The sequence below is a fragment of the Podarcis erhardii genome (assembly GCF_964252035.2).
Source record: "Podarcis erhardii genome assembly, chromosome: 2".
NCBI classification, from domain to species: domain Eukaryota; kingdom Metazoa; phylum Chordata; class Lepidosauria; order Squamata; family Lacertidae; genus Podarcis; species Podarcis erhardii.
The window spans coordinates 108733337-108750180 of record NC_138498.1 but is presented as its reverse complement, the minus strand read 5'-3'; the positions used below and the strand labels follow the sequence as shown (position 1 = coordinate 108750180).

General features: G+C 47.2%; 1 protein-coding gene and 2 long non-coding RNA genes across 6 annotated transcripts in view; 2 read left to right on the top strand and 1 right to left on the bottom strand.

Annotated features, from left to right (window-relative positions):
* The window catches only part of LOC309337470, a 119810-nt gene that overhangs the window by 70481 nt on the left and 32485 nt on the right, over positions 1-16844 (top strand). The window lies entirely within an intron of this gene.
* On the top strand, positions 663-8641 carry LOC309336971 (uncharacterized protein). Of its 4 annotated transcripts, none has more exons than XM_081853526.1 (5): positions 663-840; positions 3495-3609; positions 5181-5213; positions 5832-6506; positions 7667-8641. In XM_081853526.1, the coding sequence occupies exons 2-5, from the start codon at positions 3576-3578 to the stop codon at positions 8206-8208; spliced, it is 1284 nt and encodes a 427-aa protein (XP_081709652.1). In that variant the 5' UTR covers positions 663-840; positions 3495-3575; the 3' UTR covers positions 8209-8641. The 4 variants fall into 4 exon arrangements, with proteins under 4 accessions (XP_081709652.1, XP_081709651.1, XP_081709653.1 ...); XM_081853525.1 differs by lacking the exon at positions 663-840 and adding an exon at positions 1106-1141; XM_081853527.1 differs by lacking the exon at positions 663-840 and having other exon boundaries at positions 1314-3609; positions 5527-6506.
* Positions 8432-16766, bottom strand: LOC309337499. The gene is made up of 2 exons (XR_014154363.1): positions 13842-16766; positions 8432-10866 (listed from the first exon to the last, which is right to left on the bottom strand). It is a non-coding gene; the product is annotated as an uncharacterized lncRNA (long non-coding RNA).

Sequence of the window (16844 nt, the reverse complement as noted above, 5' to 3'; positions counted from 1 at the left end):
GCCTGCTTATATAGAGCTCCACTAGAACGCAATAGTAACCACTTTCTGTAACTATCCAATCACTGAACGTCACTTTCAATCCCTTATTTGCCTATGTGGACCTGAGTGAAAACTATCCACAGTATCCCCCTGCTGGCCCAGGGTGAGAACTTCAGTACATAACAGTTTAACCCACAGCGCCACCCACGTCCCATATTTATACTCATAGGGACATTCTATTCTATTGTTGTTGTTGTTATTCTATTGTTGTTGTTGTTGTTGTTGTTGTTGTTGTTGTTGTTGTTGTTGTTGTTGTTGTTGTTGTTGTTGTTGTACTAGTACTACTACTACTATTTATACCCCACCCACCCAACAGGGTTGCCACATCCACTCTGGGAAGCTTCCAACATATATAAAAACACAATAAAACAAAATATTAAAATAATAATAACAATTAACCCCCTTCCCTAGACAGGGCTGCCTTCCGATGCTTCCGGGGTCCCACACCCTCCAACATTTCTCCGATGAAAACAGGGACATCTTCACCCCCAGTCAGTGGCGCTTCCCCGGCCTCCCGCCAGCAGAGGCCGCTGTTCCCTGCGGAGGCGAGCTCCCTCCGCCTGCCCCCGTTTCCTGCCTCTCTCTCTCTCTTCTCGCTCCCCGCTCCGAAGCCTCGGTCAGCGGCGGACTTCCGGCCTCGGCAGCTGCGCGGCCACCATATTGGGGTTTGTTGCAGCCCGAGGAGGCCTCGGCGCCAGCTCTCCCTGAGGCCGCCCGAGCAGCGGGGACTCTTCCGGGGGACGGCGGCGGGGAAGCGGCCCAGCCCCAGGCTCTTCGCGTCCTCCGAGAGCCCGTGGCTGTGTAGGTGGAGGCCCCGGCGGAGTTTCGGGCTTTCTTCCAGACTTGCAGTTGTGTTTTTAAAAGCGGGGCGGCGGGGGGAGGAGAGATCTGAGGGAAAGTGCCAGGAATGGGCGGGGTTGGAGGGCGGGGGGAGGGATGTTGGGGGGAGGGTCTTGGGGAGGGGGAAGGAGGGGGCAAAGGGTGGCGTGGGGGGTTCAAAGGAAAGGGAGACCCTGCTTGTGGGACCCGCCTTTTGTCTCTTTGGAAAGAGCCCCCGACGTGGAGAAGTGAGGGAGAGGGGATGCCCGGGAGAGCGACTCAAGTAAAAGAAATTATTATTACTATTATTATTACTACTACTACTGTTATTATTATCATCACTATTATTATTATTATTATAACTATTACTACTATTATCATCATCATCACTATATTATTATTATTATATTATTATTATTATTTATTTATTCGGATCTTGCGAGGACGGGTGTACGTGTGAATGTGTCTAGGGGTGGGTTGTGTCAGGCTTTCGCACCGCCGCCACTTCCGGCTTTTTGGAGGAACAGATCTCTCTCTCCCCCCCCCCCCCCATCGCGCTGAGGAAGGCGGGTGGGAGTGGGAGGTGAGTCATAATAACCGCTGCAATTATTGCATGCCCTGGCACCAGCTTTATTTGCCTGTTTTTTGTTGTTTTTCTCTCTTCCTCCCCGGTCAGGGTGGAATCGATCGCTCCGGTTATTTGTTTTTTTAACAAGTTTCCTCACACTTCTCTGTGCAGTGTCCTTAATGGCAGAAGTTCCCCACAGTGGGTTGTTGTGAAGCCATAAAAGGGAAGGGAAAAGGAGGCTAGTGCAAATCCGGAGGGAGATGACAGGAGTGTAAAAGATCTAAGGGACATGGGAAATGTTTTCTAAACCGGTCTTTACTTGCTGCTGAAAAGAGCCACAGCACTCATACATTGCTTATGAATCTTTACAACAACCCTGTAAAGTAGGTCATTGACAGTAGGTGTTGACAGCAAAAAGGGTAAAGGTTCTGGGTACCTGAGTGGGAGAGAATCTATCATTCCAATGTCTCTCTAATGAGCCATGCAGCTTGTTATGAGTGAAATTAAATAATTGGGAGCAAAAGTATATCTTTGTCCCTGAGTTTGGATTGTCTGAAAACTTTGTTCTGTAGAGGAAGTTAATGTTAAAATCGGATCTTGCTGAAAGGTGGAATCGAAGCACTCCAGTATATAAGTAAGCAAAGCAGAACTGTATTAACTGGGAAAGGAAGAACCCAAAAGTTGGTACAATTAAAGCGAAGCGTGCCGACTTGGGTGCATGTGTCCCACAGAGACCTTTCCTGGCACCCTTAGGGTCTGCTCTGCCAGCTAAAATTAGGCTTGAAAATTAGGCTAATAGAATAGATTGTGGTGTGAACTTGATTGTGGTGCCCACAACTGTTTCTCCACTTTGCTAATGTGTCCTTAAGCTCAGAAAGGTTGTTGACCCCTGAATTAAGGTAACAATTCTGGTGAATATCAGATTCTGTTTGTTTTTTTGTGTTTTCATATAAATTCAACGGAATACAAGTAAAGGAATTAGGGCAGTCACAAGTTGATGCCTGTTGAGTGTAGCTACTAAATGAGTAGGACTTTATATGGGAGAAGGCAGACATATAGATACTGCACAGCCCCAAACATGAGTAGTTTATGCTGGCAAAAAAAGAGTAATATTTGTGTGCTGAGGTTGCAATGTTAATAAAATAGAGAATAGTTTTTGTGAGTAGGTTTATATTGTAATAAGCAAAAACAATGTTTAGAGCATCATCGGAGTTAAAAGATATAAACTGGACTTGGCAAAAGAGGAAGCTGGGAGAGAGCAACCTAAGCCAAGAGAATAGCAGCCATTTGTCATCTTACTCATATTCTTTTTTTATTACTTAAATTATATGATATCTCTATATAGTATAATGTATTTATGTTTCTGAATGTAAGACATTTGGACCTAATTAGGTAACAAGAAAATAGTAAATAACTATATATATATTCTTATTCTTATTCTTTTATTGTTCATTTAAAATAATTATATACTGCTGCTCCTCATTAACAAGACCAGAGTAGTGTACAATAGAGGTTTTTTTAAAAAACCAGTATAATGTAACTGACAATGTTTATGTGATTTGTTTTGTAGCTCTTTTCCGTGTTTACAGTTCATTTCAGTTCATTTGACTTTAGATGGCCTTGGGTGCTTGTAAGAAATTAGTACAGAAAGTTTTGACACTACTGTTATTGTATTGCTGGTCGTAAATAGAGCTACACATTGATAAGTGCCAACTGGCAAACCCAGTTTAAGAGTCATCTGAGGCTAATTTGTTTGTAGCAAAAGCTTTACCGGCAACGCCCTGCTAGTATAGGAAAGGCAATAAGTCAGTTCCAGCCCAGTACTGTGTGCTAAATCTACTGTGTTTAGCGCAGTGTCCTCTCAAGTGAGAGTAAAGGATTTCAGCCCTAATTTCAATGCCTTCTGCCTTTGCATTTATTCCAGAAGGAAGTGGACTGCCTATCCCTGCCAGGAGTTGAAAAGCTCTTCTGCTAGGCTCTACAGCAATATCAGTGCCCCGAATCAGTGAGCTCTGCTTGGTGGCTTGTGCAGTGGGGTTTAATGGGCTTTTTCTGTTATCTGTTGCAGGGGCTGAACGCCTTCTTGAAGACTCTGCTCAAAGCACAGGAGGGGGGGAGGGAAAGTGAGAAGGGGAGATCTAGGGAGATCATGGAAGAGAATGGCGAGGATGTGACTTCCTTGGGTAAGGATCTCCTACGTCTCGTTGGAATGGTTCTGCATGTCCCGGTGGTAAGCCACAGTATGGCTAACTGATCACACAAACCCGTTGGATCCCAGCAAGGAGCATGAACCCCCCTTCCTCCTCCCTGGGCTTTTTAGGTATCTAAGCCTAGTGTATCTACTGAACCTAGTATCATGGTTATGGTTCCTCCTTTTTAACCGTGATATGTAGCCGTTTGGTACAGATCATGGTTAAATGACAGACCTTAGCCGTGATCTCTGGTTGAGCCAACATGCTAAGGCAAACCTTGGCTTGGCTGTCATGCTGCACTGACCTAAAAAGATCAGGGAGCTGCACATGGAGCATGAATGCAGGCACTGTGAAGACTCAGGAGTGCTTAGATATGTTTAGAAATTGTTCCTGTAGTGGATGTGTACCTGAAAAGTGGACCCTGATAATTCTAAATTTCGATTAGTTGATCCTTCCACAAATTCATGGAGCATTTGGAAGGAGGAGACACCCCATGTCAACCGGCATTGGCAGCTGCTGTCCTGTTGGTGAACTTGCCTCCCCCTGCTGACAGCTTTTCACAAGCCAATGGGAAGAGGAGATTTCTCCCATTTGTTAGCAGAGAGTCAGCCCCTGGTGGTCCACAAAAAAGGGGGTTAGAGCTACTAGAGCAGGCATAGGCAAACTCGGCCCGCCAGATGTTTGGGGACTACAACTCCCATCATCCCTGACCACTGGTCCTGTTAGCTAGGGATGATGGGAGCTGTAATCCCAAAACATCTGGAGGGCCGAGTTTCCCTATGCCTGTACTAGAGAGTGACTCTGAAGCTGCTGTTCCCAGGAGCACAGAGCAAGGTGAGTTGAGAGTGCTTGAAGGCAGCTTTGCAAATAAGGTCATAAAAGTTACAAGCCCACAACAGTTGCTGTTGGGTTTTTTTGCCCCATTCATATCTGTGTTGGAGATCTGTGGCACATAGATGGCTTACGAGGGCAAAAGCACACAGAATCTTAAAGGGTACAGAAGTTTCCTTGTCTGGTTACCTGGATGAGATCCTTGCTCTTCATAGACGAGCAGCCACTGCTGCCTGTTGCCTACTATGAAAAGCAGCCTGAATAGTAGGAGGAGTTCCAAAACACCTTGGAAGGAGGAGCTTTAATACCTTGTAGCATCTGAGTTGGTTTTCAGTCAGCTGAGATTTATAGCATTTGCCCACGATCAAAAGGATGGTGCTTTTTTGGATTGAGCAACACTTCAGAGTTTGCTCAGCCAAATAAACTATACGGTGACTGCTTCCTAACAGTGAAATCAGAATTCCAATTATTCAGAAAAATCCCTAGCACCAGTTTGGGATTTATTTTGGCTTTAATGGGTATTTGGTGTAAAATTTAGATTCCTAAAAATCTGTTTCATCTCGTTTTTGTTTCAAAAAACCACATTTCCAGCGCTTTTGGTCGCGTGGGATAGTTGTTCCGTTGATTGCCCTTTCCTCGTGACTTTCAGTCACTTTTCCCCACCAGTATTGCTCATAAGAGATCCAGAAGTCTTCACCTCTAACTTTGCCTGTTTCTCTTTTCTCCCCGAGCGGCCTACATTTCAACAGATGGCAGTTACACAGGTGAGTAATTGTTCTTCTGCATGCCGATCAGGCTAGGGTAAAGGCAGGTGTCTCTAGAAAGCTGCTCTTAAACTGTTACGCGATTGGAATACGTTACAAAAATTGTCCTTAACTTTGTTTTTAATATATGTTGTTGTTTTTTCTGGTCAGGGGCTTAGAATAGTGGAGGTTAAAGAGGGATGGAGCTTTTAAGACCGCTTCACACGTTACGCTAGACACGTGTATCGCACCGTTGTCACGTATCTTTTTTTTCGCATGTCGGAATGCAGACTCCCGTGCCATTTCCTCGAGGTCACACGTGTTTTCTTTGCAGGCCAACTTGCGGGAACAAAGATGCGAGATGCGTGTCTCTCGTAACGTTTGTGGGAGGTGCACATGTCTCAGCGGGGGAGTTGCCAGCGTGACCATAGAGTGCATTGTACAGAGCGTCCCGCCTCTCTCTATCCGCACCCTATCGTTAGGAGCTTCCTTGTTACACTCCCCCTCCTTCCCGCTAGTGCTCTTTTTACTGCGCCCCAGTTGAGAAAGTTTCCTGCTGCCATTTTAAAAACAAATTCCTGCCGCCGGTATTGGCCGGGTCACCCTTGGAGCACACCATGTTGTCTGATACCCTTCCAGAGACGGTGCCGATGCCGAACCACGGCACAATGGCAGCTTCTTCGCAGGGATCTTCGTCTGCTACGAAATCGAGGCGCCAGCCCGTTTGGACCGACGAGGAAACCCGGGCCTTCATCCAGGTTTGGGGCGACGACGCTGTGCAGAGCGCCCTGGCGTCCAACTACCGCACGGTCGCGCAGTTCCAGTGGATCGCGGACGAAATGCGAGCCCGGGGTTACAACCGGGACTGGGAGCAGTGCCGCGAGCGGGCCAAAGTGCTGCGGCGCGGCTTCAAAGAGATAGTGGACGGCAACAGCAACGCCGGCCACGGGCGCCGAGTGTGGCCATACTACGAAGAGCTCAACCGGTTCCTCTGCATCAAGCAAAACCTGGTCGTTCCGCGGCTTTCAGGGAGCAACGCGCGGCCACCGGTGGACCGCCGGCGCCGGGAACACAGGGAGACTCAGGACCCTGCCTACGAACCGCCTTCCTCGGTTGGGAAAGGCGACAAAGGGACTTTTGAAGAGCCGGACGGGGATTGCTTGCTCTTGCCAGAATCAGCTGGGTCGCAGCACAGTGAAGCCAACATGGAAAACCAAGTGGGGTCTCCAGCAGCCAACTCCGATATATCCATGGACGGCAGTGCCGGCCCTGGCACTCCGACAGATCCATTGCCATCCAATGACTCGATTTCTGGTGAGTTTTGTTTGGAATTGTGGCTTGCCTGCGGTGGGGGTAGGCTTTGGTATGGTACATGGTTTGTTTCAGTTGTCCGTGGAATTCTGGGCAGGTTGGGTAATTTTGGGACAGGGAGGGGTTGCTTTATCACACGCAGTTGTTTCCAAGTGCAGAGCAATGGAATGAAGTCTGAGGATCTTGAGCAGGGGCCGGCAAACCAAGGCCCGCGGGCCGGATCAGGCCCAATGGCCTTCAGGATCCAGCCCATGGACTGTCCATGGATCAGCGTGGGGATTCTGTTCATTTGAGCTGTGCCATTTTCCCCCCTGCGCCATTCCACCCCCCCCACACACACACTGCAGTGGCGCCTCCTCCCTCCCTCCCTCCTGGCCTCTCCCCACCCTGCCTAGAGGAGGAAGGGGGCTGGGCTGAGCTGGCTGAGTGCCATTTTAAGCAGCCCCTCTCTGGAGCCAGCCCTTTCGCACCGCTCATCTGCACTCTGCCACGGCTGCTGCCCTGGTGCTCCTGTGGACCAGAGAGCAGAGCGAACTAGCTCTCTCTGCCTACCCACGAGAAGTAGTGTTGGTGGTTGTGGTGGTAGCAGCCCCAGGGAAGGTAAGTGCAGCAGCTGGGGGTGGGGAGGAGGACTACTTGCCCCCCTCGCCTCTTCTTCCAGCTCCCCCCTGCTGGTGCCGCTTCTTCAGCCTGCGGGACAGTGGACCGGCCCGCGGCTAAATTTTTTTGCTAACTTCTGATCTTGAGAAACACAGCTTTAATTTCAGCAGCTGGGGAATCAAATCCTCAGTCAATTTGGGATGGGTAATATTATGCTTGGGGGAAAACCTGGTGAGATTTCTGAAGTTGTAACAGGGCTGGGCTTCAAAGTTCAGGGTGGAGCTGGAGTTCTCTGCTTAACAGAATTTGTTGAATCATAAGTAAGCAAATATATAGACATCTGCAGAAATCCAACCGTGCTGCGAAGTTGCAGAATCTGCCTTTTTTTTCTTCTTTTTTTTTTACATTTTTAGGGTGGCTTTGCGTGGAATCTGGAAGTTGGCATGTGCACGTATGAATGTTTTAGATTAGCGTGCAGTAGGCTGTTGCCACGGCCCAGATTTCTCGCGAAGTCGTGTTATTCGTCATTTTGTTCAGCCTGCTTTCTGCTGTTTGCCCTCCAGCGCCGAACCTGCGCCCTCGACCGCTGACGGCCGCCGAGAGGATGCGCAACCTCCGTTGCCGGCAGAGGAAGAGGAGGGGGGACACCTTGAAGGAGCTCATGGAAGTCACCTCGCAGGCCACCAGCGAACTTGTCCGGACACTGTCTGACCTCACACACAAGGAGGTGGCTTCCTTCGAGCGTGCCTACAAGGAAGACCTCTCGGCCCGCAAAGACGAGATGGAGCAGAGCGCGGAGGACATTGGGAGGCTCGTCAGCGCCCTGGAATCGAGCGATCAGACGCTGAAGGAGCAGCTGAGCAGCCAGACCAGCGTGTTGCAGGGCATCCTGGAAGTTATGAAAGACATACGGGGCAGAACATCATACAGTCCGCCCTACCCTTCGCAGTATTACGACTTCCCGGGCCCTAGCATGATGCATGCGGCGGCCACCTCCTCAAATGGCCAAGAGATGCCCTGCCCCTCCCCTTCCAGCCTCGCATTTGCTTCCCAGCAATCAGCCACCAGCAACGGAGACGTCTCTCCCCGGAAGCGAATGAAATGAAAACTGCCGCAACCAAGAGGCCCGTCTCCTTTTAGTCTCATTGTGGGAGCAGGGAATCCATCCCTCCAGCTGTTCGTTCTTCTCGTTACAACATATATATTGCTTTTCTTATTGCATAGTTAGAATGTGTTTTCACCACATTTACACGTGTGTCTCCCCACAGCGCTAACGGTTGTGTGGAAACGGCTGCCAGCAATGTACATTTAAATTTATTCTTATTGGGGGGGGGGGTTCCTTTTTTTTTTTTTTTTAGTGTACCTACATCTGTTTCCCTTCCATCTTGTTTCCAGAGGAATGCAGTGTTTGATGTACATGTGTACAAGTTTTTTAAACAAAACCAATAATAATAATAATAATTACACTTAACACATTACCGGCTACCTGTAAGAAGGTAATCTTTTAAAAAGAAATAAAGATGCACTGTTGTTCCAAATTGTTCAACATGTGTTTTCCGGTAGCATCTTAAAGATCCCGAGAATTCTTACGATGGGTCAGAAATGGGAGTTCTGTCAAATTCAGCATTCTGCCTTTCGAGAAAAGAAGAGTCCGTGGTGGGGTTCTGGTGGCATCTTTCTCTCCTGTTCTTACCACCCTGCATATCTGGTCAAGGTTAAACCATCTCTGAAAATGGAGCCTGTGCTTCATATCCACCAAAAGAAGCGGCATGCATGCATTTACATAATCCTTTTTAGACACTGTTTTCGTGCATCCTCTGGTGATATATTTCAGAGCTTATAAAAATGCATTGTCTTCAGAAGCACCTCTCGTTTTCCTTCAACCCGTTACCTCCCAATTGCCACGGGTAGCTCTTTATGTTTTGTGTACATTGAGCAGCCCTGAATTTTTCTCCGCAGCACTCGAGGCTCCAGACCTTTTGTGTTCATCATCAAACGCCTTTTCTAAGCAGAAAAATCACTTGTTTAAGGCACCAAACCAGACATGGATAGCAGCAGAACATCAACATGTGTAGCCTGGTGATGTTCAAAAGCAAGGAATTGAGCAGGGTGTGGTTTGCTAAGCAAGAGACTTGAAGGTCTAAGAAGCTGAACCTCTCCCATATTTGCCACTCCAAATATTTTTCTTCCAGTCAAGCCCAATGGGCAGGGAGAGGATTTAGCAATCCTCAACCACACACCACTGTCGGTCTATCATCGGTAATTTTTCACACCGCTTTGTATCCAAAGGACATTAGGCTCACAAGGCTGTAGTTTCCTGGATTTTGGCTCAAAGATGCCTATGTTCCATCGAATCATAGAGTTGGAAGGGACCCCAAGTGTCATCTATTCCAACCCCCTGCAATGCAGGAAACTCAGCTAAAGCATCCATGACAGATGGCCATCCAATCTCTGCTTAAAAACCTCCGAGGAAGGAGAGTCCACTACCTCTCGTGGGAGTCTGTTCCACTGTTGAACCGTGCTTACCGTCAGAAAGTTCTTCCTGATGTTTAGTCAGAATCTCCTGTCTTGCAACTTGAAGTCTTTGGTTTGAGTCCTACCCTCCAGAGCGGGAGAAAACAAGCATGCACCCTCCTCCATGTGACAGCCCTTACGATATTTGAAGATGGCTATCATATCTCCTCTCAGTCTCCTCTTTTCCAGGCTAAACATTCCCAGCTCCTTTAGGAGCTCCTCATAGTTTCCAGACCTTTGATCATCTTGGTTCACGTTCCAGCTTTTCAACATCCTTCTTAAATTGTAGTGCCCAGAATTGGTCACAGTATTCCAAGTGGGATCTGACTAAGGCGGAACAGAGCGGTACTATGACTTCCCTTGATCTGGAAACTATACTTCTCTTGATGCATTCTAGAACAGCATTAGCTTTTTTTGCTGCTGCATCACACTGTCGTCTCATGTTAAGTTTGTGGCCCACCAAAACCCCTAGATCAGGGGTGTCAAACTCAAATTCATCGGGGGCCACATCAGCAGTTTGGTCACCCTCAAAGGGCTGGTTGTATCTGTAGGACTATGTGTAAAGTGGAGGTTTCCTGTGTAGAACGGCCGGCGCCGCTAGAGGGCAGACGTTCTCTGGCTTGTAGGCTGCCGCGCATGCGCTGAAGAGGTGGCTTTCTTGTGTCAAAAAAAAAAAAGCGAGAATAAAAGGTGAAGGCTGGCAGCCGCCGGCGGCTACACGGGCCACATGACGAGGTCTGGTGGGCCGGATTCGGCCCGCGGGCCTTGTGTTTGACACCCGTGCCCTAGATCCTTTTCACATGTACTGCTAGTAAGCCAGGTGTCCCCCATCCTATATTTGTGTATCTGGTTCTTGCTGCCCAAGTGCAGAACCTTACATTTGTCCCCACTGAAACTCATTTTGTTAGCTTGCAGTTTCCAGTTCTCCAATCTGTTAAGTTCATTTTGAATTCTGATTCTGTGGCATTAGCTACCTCTCCCATCTTGGTGTCATCTTCAAATTTGATGAGCATCCCCTCGATTCCTTCATCCAAATCATTTATAAAGATGTTAAACAACAAGGGGCCCAGGATAGAACCCTGTGGCACCCCACTTGTCACTATTTCCCAGGATGACGAGGAACCATTAATGCATACTCTGGGTTCAGTCAGTCAACCAGCTACAAATCCACCTAACAGTTACCTTGTTCAACCCACATTTTACCAGCTTCCTCGTGAGAATATCATGGGGGGTTTTGTCAAAAGCTTTACTGAAATCAAGATACACTATGTCCACAGCATTTCCCTTGATCTGGAAACTATACTTCTCTTGATGCATTCTAGAACAGCATTAGCTTTTTTTGCTGCTGCATCACACTGTCGTCTCATGTTAAGTTTGTGGCCCACCAAAACCCCTAGATCAAGTTTGTAATTCCATCAAAGATATCATATTGGTCTGGCATGACTTATTTTTGTGAAACCCATGCTGGGTCTTAGTAATCACAGCATCCTTTTCTAAACACTCACAGACCGACTGTTGAATTATCTGTTATAGGACCTTCCCCGATATTGATGTCAGGCTCACCGGTCGGTAGTTACATAGGTCTTCCTTTCCCCCCTTTTTGAAGATGGAGACAACATCTTCTTCGCCGCCTCTATTGCATCTGCAGAAAACAGCAGCAGGAAACTTTTTCAGGTGGTCCGCAATTTAGCGGAACCACCTGCTACATCGGGGCCCAGTACGGGCCACATGATCTCCTGCAATGATTTTGCAAAGTTTTTTGCAGATAAAGTCGCTCAGATTCGGGAAGAGGTAGACGCCACCATGGGAGCAGGGCCGGGGCGGGAGAGTGCTAGAGTCCTGTCTAGTCAAATTGCGCGGGATCAATTCCAATCTGTTACCTCCAAGGATGTGGACAGGCTCCTTGGACGAGTGAAACCAACCACCTGTCTCCTTGATCCTTGCCCATCCTGGCTTATAAAAGCTAGCCGGGAAGGACTGGGCGATGGGCTTCATGGGGTGGTGAATGCTTCCCTCCATGAGGGAGCCTTCCCAGACCCGCTGAAAAAGGCGGTTATTAAACCGCTTCTTAAAAAAACATCTTTAGATGCGGCCACAATGGCCAACTATCGCCCAGTCTCAAATCTTCCATTCTTGGGCAAGGTGATTGAGCAAGTGGTTGCTGAACAACTCCAGGCACGTCTGGAAGAAGCGGACCATTTGGATCCCTTCCAGTCGGGATTCAGGCCTCATCACGGGACTGAAACTGCCTTGGTCGCACTGGTTGATGATCTCCGGCAGGCTAGGGACAAAGGTGAGAGCTGTTTCCTAGTTCTGCTGGATCTCTCAGCGGCGTTTGATACCATCGACCATAACATACTTCTGGACCGTCTTGAGGGGCTGGGAGCTGGGGGCACTGTCATAGAGTGGTTCCACTCCTTCCTCCTGGGCCGTGTTCAGAAAGTGGTGGTGGGGGATGAGTGTTCAGACCCCTGGGCTCTCACTTGTGGGGTGCCTCAGGGTTCTGTCCTCTCCCCCATGCTTTTCAACATCTACATGCAGCCTCTGGGAGAGATCATCAGGGGGTTTGGGCTGGGTGTTCATCAGTATGCGGATGATACCCAGCTCTACCTCTCTTTCAAATCAGAACCAGTGAAGGCGGTGACAGTCCTGTGTGAGTGTCTGGAGGCGGTTGGAGGATGGATGGCGGCTAACAGATTGAGATTGAATCCTGACAAGACAGAAGTACTGTTTCTGGGGGCAGGAGGCGGGCAGGTGTGGAGGATTCCATGGTCCTGAATAGGGTAACTGTGCCCCTGAAGGACCAGGTGCGCAGCCTGGGAGTCATTTTGGACTCACAGCTGTCCATGGAGGCACAGCTTAAATCCGTGTCCAGGGCAGCTGTGCACCAGCTCCATCTGGTACGCAGGCTGAGAACCTATCTGCCTGTGGACTGCCTCGCCAGAGTGGTGCATGCTCTGGTCATCTCCCGCTTGGACTACTGCAATGCGCTCTACATGGGGCTACCTTTGAAGGCGACCCGGAAACTACAACTAATCCAGAACGCAGCAGCCAGACTGGTGACTGGGAGCAGCCGCCGAGACCGTATAACACTGGTCTTGAAAGACCTACATTGGCTCCCAGTATGTTTCCGAGCACAATTCAAAGTGTTGGTGCTGACCTTTAAAGCCCTAAACAGCCTCGGTCCTGTATACCTGAAGGAGCGTCTCCACCCCCATCGTTCTGCCCGGACACTGAGGTCCAGCTCCGAGGGCCTTCTGGCGGTTCCCTCACTGTGAGAAGCCAAGTTACAGGGAACCAGGCAGAGGGCCTTCTTGGTAGTGGCGCCCTCCCTGTGGAACACCCTCCCACCAGATGTCAAGGAAATAAACAACTATCTGACTTTTAGAAGACATCTGAAGGCAGCCCTGTTTAAGGAAGTTTTTAATGTTTGATGTATCACAGTATTTTAATATTCTTTTGGAAGCCGCCCAGAGTGGCTGGGGAAACCCAGCCAGATGGGTGGGGTATAAATAATAAATTATTATTATTACAGATAGGTAGCCGTGTTGGTCTGCCATGGTCAAAACAAAATAAAAAAATTCCTTCCAGTAGCACCTTAAAGACCAACTAAGTTAGTTCTAGGTATGAGCTTTCGTGTGCATGCACACTTCTTCAGATACTGAAGTATCTGAAGAAGTGTGCATGCACACGAAAGCTCATCCCTAGAACTAACTCAGTTGGTCTTTAAGGTGCTACTGGAAGGAATTTTTTTAAATTATTATTATTATATTATTATTATTATTTGCCTGCCTCAAGTCTGTAGGGACCTCACCTGTTCTCCAAGAATTCTCAAAGATAATAGACAAAGGCTCTGAAATTACATCCACAAACTCCTTTAGTACCCTTGGATGCAGCTCATCAGGCCCTGGAGATTTGAATTCATTTGAAGTAGCTGGGTGTTCTTTTCCTATCCTGGGCTGCAGCTTCCTCCTTACATCATTTATTCCGTTATCACCAGGTTGGGCATCACTTTCCTTTTGGGTGAAGACAGAGGCAAAGTAGGTGTTGAGTAGTTCTGCCTTTTCTCTGTCACCCAATAGCATTTCTCTCTGTTCCCCACCCAGAGGACCAACTACTTGCTTGTTTTTCCTCTTTCTTCGGACATAGCCAAAGAAACCTTTTATTATTATTTTTAAGCTCTCTTGAAAGCCTGAGCTCACTCTGAGCTCTAGCCAGCCTGACTTTCCCCCTGCAACTGTTGGCTACTCATGTATACTTCTCCTGTGTGATTTCCCCTTTCTTCCATTTCTTATACATGCCCTTCTTAAATCTCAGCTAATCTGTAAGCTCCTTATGCAGCTACACCGGTTTCCTTAGATGCCTCCCACTTTTCTTTCTTGTTGGTATTGTCTGCATTTGGACCGTCAATATTTCTTCTTTTAGAAACTCCCATCCTTCTTGGACTCCCTTCTCATTGAGTATTTCTGACCACAGGATCACACCCAAGATCTCCTTCAGCTTTTCGAAATTGGCCTTCTTAAAGTCCAGAGTTCGAGTCTGACTACACTCGGTTTTCCCTTGTCTCTGTATCCTGAAACCCAAGAGAACATGCTCACTTCCTCCCAAATTTCCGAGCTCTTCCACTTCATCCATCAGTTCCTCCCTATTGGTGAGGACCAAGTCCAAGTCCCCTTGTTGCTTCTTCCACCTTCTGGGAAATGAAATTGTCAGCGATGCAATGGAGGAATTTGTCAGACTTTACACTCTTGGCAGAGTTTGAATCCCAACAGATATCAGGGAAGTTGAAGTCCCTCATGATTACTATTTCTCTTCTTTTTGAATGTTTGGTAATCTGCTCTAGTAAGGCATCATCTGAGTCTTCAATCTGTCTTGGCACTCTATAGCAGACAACCACAGTTGTCACTGTTTCTCTCCCCTACAATTTTTACCCATTTTTGGTTAAAATTGCTTTTAAAAAGTACTATTTTTCTCTCCTACAATTTTGCGCCTTGTTCCACCAGGTTGTGGTTTTGTTTCCTATTTAATGCCTGTTTTGTCTACTGCCTCCCAATACTGTTTCCTATTTCACTCACTCTTACGCTGCAATCCTATGCACACTTACCTGGGATTAAGCCCTGCTGAATATAGCAAGTAATCAGGCCTTGGATTGTACTGCTAAGTCTTCCAGTATTTGCATCAGTGCTCCTGTCACTAGGAGGTCTTCCCTACTCCTGCAGCACGATGAATTGGTCAAGTGAGATAAACAACTTCAGGCTGCAGATCGGGAGCACATGTGTTTGTTTGGGTGGTGTTTTAAATGTTCTACATAAAAAGTTCCCTTCAAGTAGAAAACTAGCACAGCAGGTGAGAGGCTTGGCTAGAACTTCCATCCCTGATGTGCTATGTGTTTTAATTTCGGGGAGTGTGTTACACAGATAGGGGGGAGCATTCGTTTTTATTTTAACCCAGTATAATCCCGGCTGCAATCTGAAGTGGTGGGCTTCAGTATTCTACCACCTCTTCTGCATGTGTAGCTAATGCTATGAGTTTTCTGGAAAATTTGAACTGGAAAATGTTTGTATGCAAAATAGGATAATTTAGAGCACGGGGGTGGGAAAGCTTTGGCCCTGGAGTTGTTGCTGTGCCACAATCCCCATCAGCCCCAACTTTTAATACTGCCAGGCTGGCCCAATAATTGTATTTGATATACATGCACAGTTGTGAACAGAAATTTTTCTATAGGGGGCAAAGAAAAGACTCAGAGAACACATGCCCCACATTTGTAAGGCCTTACAACACAAAGCTGTGTATGTTTACTCAGAAGGAAGTTCCTTTGAATTCACTGGTACTTAATTCCCAATTTAAGCATATATAGGACTGTAGTTTGCTGCTGAAACAGCTGACCTGCTCTTAACTACACATACAGCAGAGTGAAAAACTTAAGATGATGTGATTCTGGACTGTACGACTGCAGGTGGGGGGTAGAGAGCCTTTTTCAATGCCCCCCCCCCTCTGGTGTTGGGTCTTGTTTTCAAAAACCTTCCCCCAAAGTTAATTTTTTTAAAAGCACATCCCCGAGGATGCTAAAATTTTCTCCTTGATGACTAATCTATGGGAGCTTTCAATAATTAAATGTAAAATGTTATAAATACACTTTTAGCATTGTAGTTTGTTTTTTTTCAATTTGCCTTCATAAAGTAACAGCATTGCCGTGGCGTTGTTGATCGTATTGAGCAGGGATGGGAAACCTTTCTCCCTCAATGAGAATGCGTTCATCGCTTTCAACACACATCTTGAAGGCGACAAACAAAAAGCAGTAAAAAATGGATGAAGACAACATAGAAAATAATAGCAGATACATTTGAAAACAGTAACAGCATTTGAAACAGTTAATAACAGGTGCATTAAGAAAAACTAACAGCTGATACATTTAAAAACGGCACAAAGTAGACACACATGACAGAGACATATTCATCTAGCTAGGGAGTCTTTGTCAGAAGAAAAATGCCTTCAATTGTTTCTGGAAAGTGCAGAGAGTGAGCTCCTGTCATGCTTGCAAAAATGCAGTTCCACAGGACAGGGGCAGCCAGACATAAAGCTTTGCTCTGCGTTACTGTGGAGCACGTGAACTTGCAGAAAAAACTCTCTGGCTTACATACTGGGTATCTAAGGGAGGTGGTGGTCTCTCAAGTAATCTGGTCCTGAGCTGCATAGGGCCTTATATGTTTGATACACCTTGAACTGGTAGCAGATTAGCTTTTAAATGTGTTTCTGGGAGAGTGGGGTTATGGGCTCGTTTTGTTTTGTTCTTCTATTATGCATTTTGTGTTTTTGTTTTATATTTTTATGCTGAGATTCGGATGAAGGGGCAGTATATAAATTTAATAAATTAGCAGCCAGGTCAAACCCTGCAAGCCAAGTGGCTGGCTGTAATTTCCCCCCAGAAGCGACCTTGTCATCTTCTGTACCAGCTGGGCCAACCTCAAGGGTAGCCCTACAGAGAGGGTGTTGCAGGACTCTAATCTTGAGGTTATCAATGCCTGGACAACTGCAGATGTTGTTGGGCTCCCAGCAGCCCCAGCCAGCACATTCACTGATCTGTGATGATGTGAGCTGGAGTCCAACCACATCTGGAGGGCCACAGATCCTGGTCTAGGCCTAGGCTTTTCCAGGGAGTCTACAAATCTGCTTCTAGATCGCCAGAGTGGCTGCTGAGCCTTTTGTTTATGTAACAAGTGAGGATGA

Excerpts from the sequence above, each read along its gene's own strand:
- LOC309336971 (XM_081853524.1), top strand. The coding sequence starts at position 3,468 with ATGGGCTTTTTCTGTTATCTGTTGCAGGGGCTGAACGCCTTCTTGAAG. Across the intron at positions 5,214-5,831 it reads AACAGATGGCAGTTACACAG|AGACGGTGCCGATGCCGAAC; the intron begins GTGAGTAATTGT and ends ATACCCTTCCAG. Across the intron at positions 6,507-7,666 it reads ATCCAATGACTCGATTTCTG|CGCCGAACCTGCGCCCTCGA; the intron begins GTGAGTTTTGTT and ends TTTGCCCTCCAG.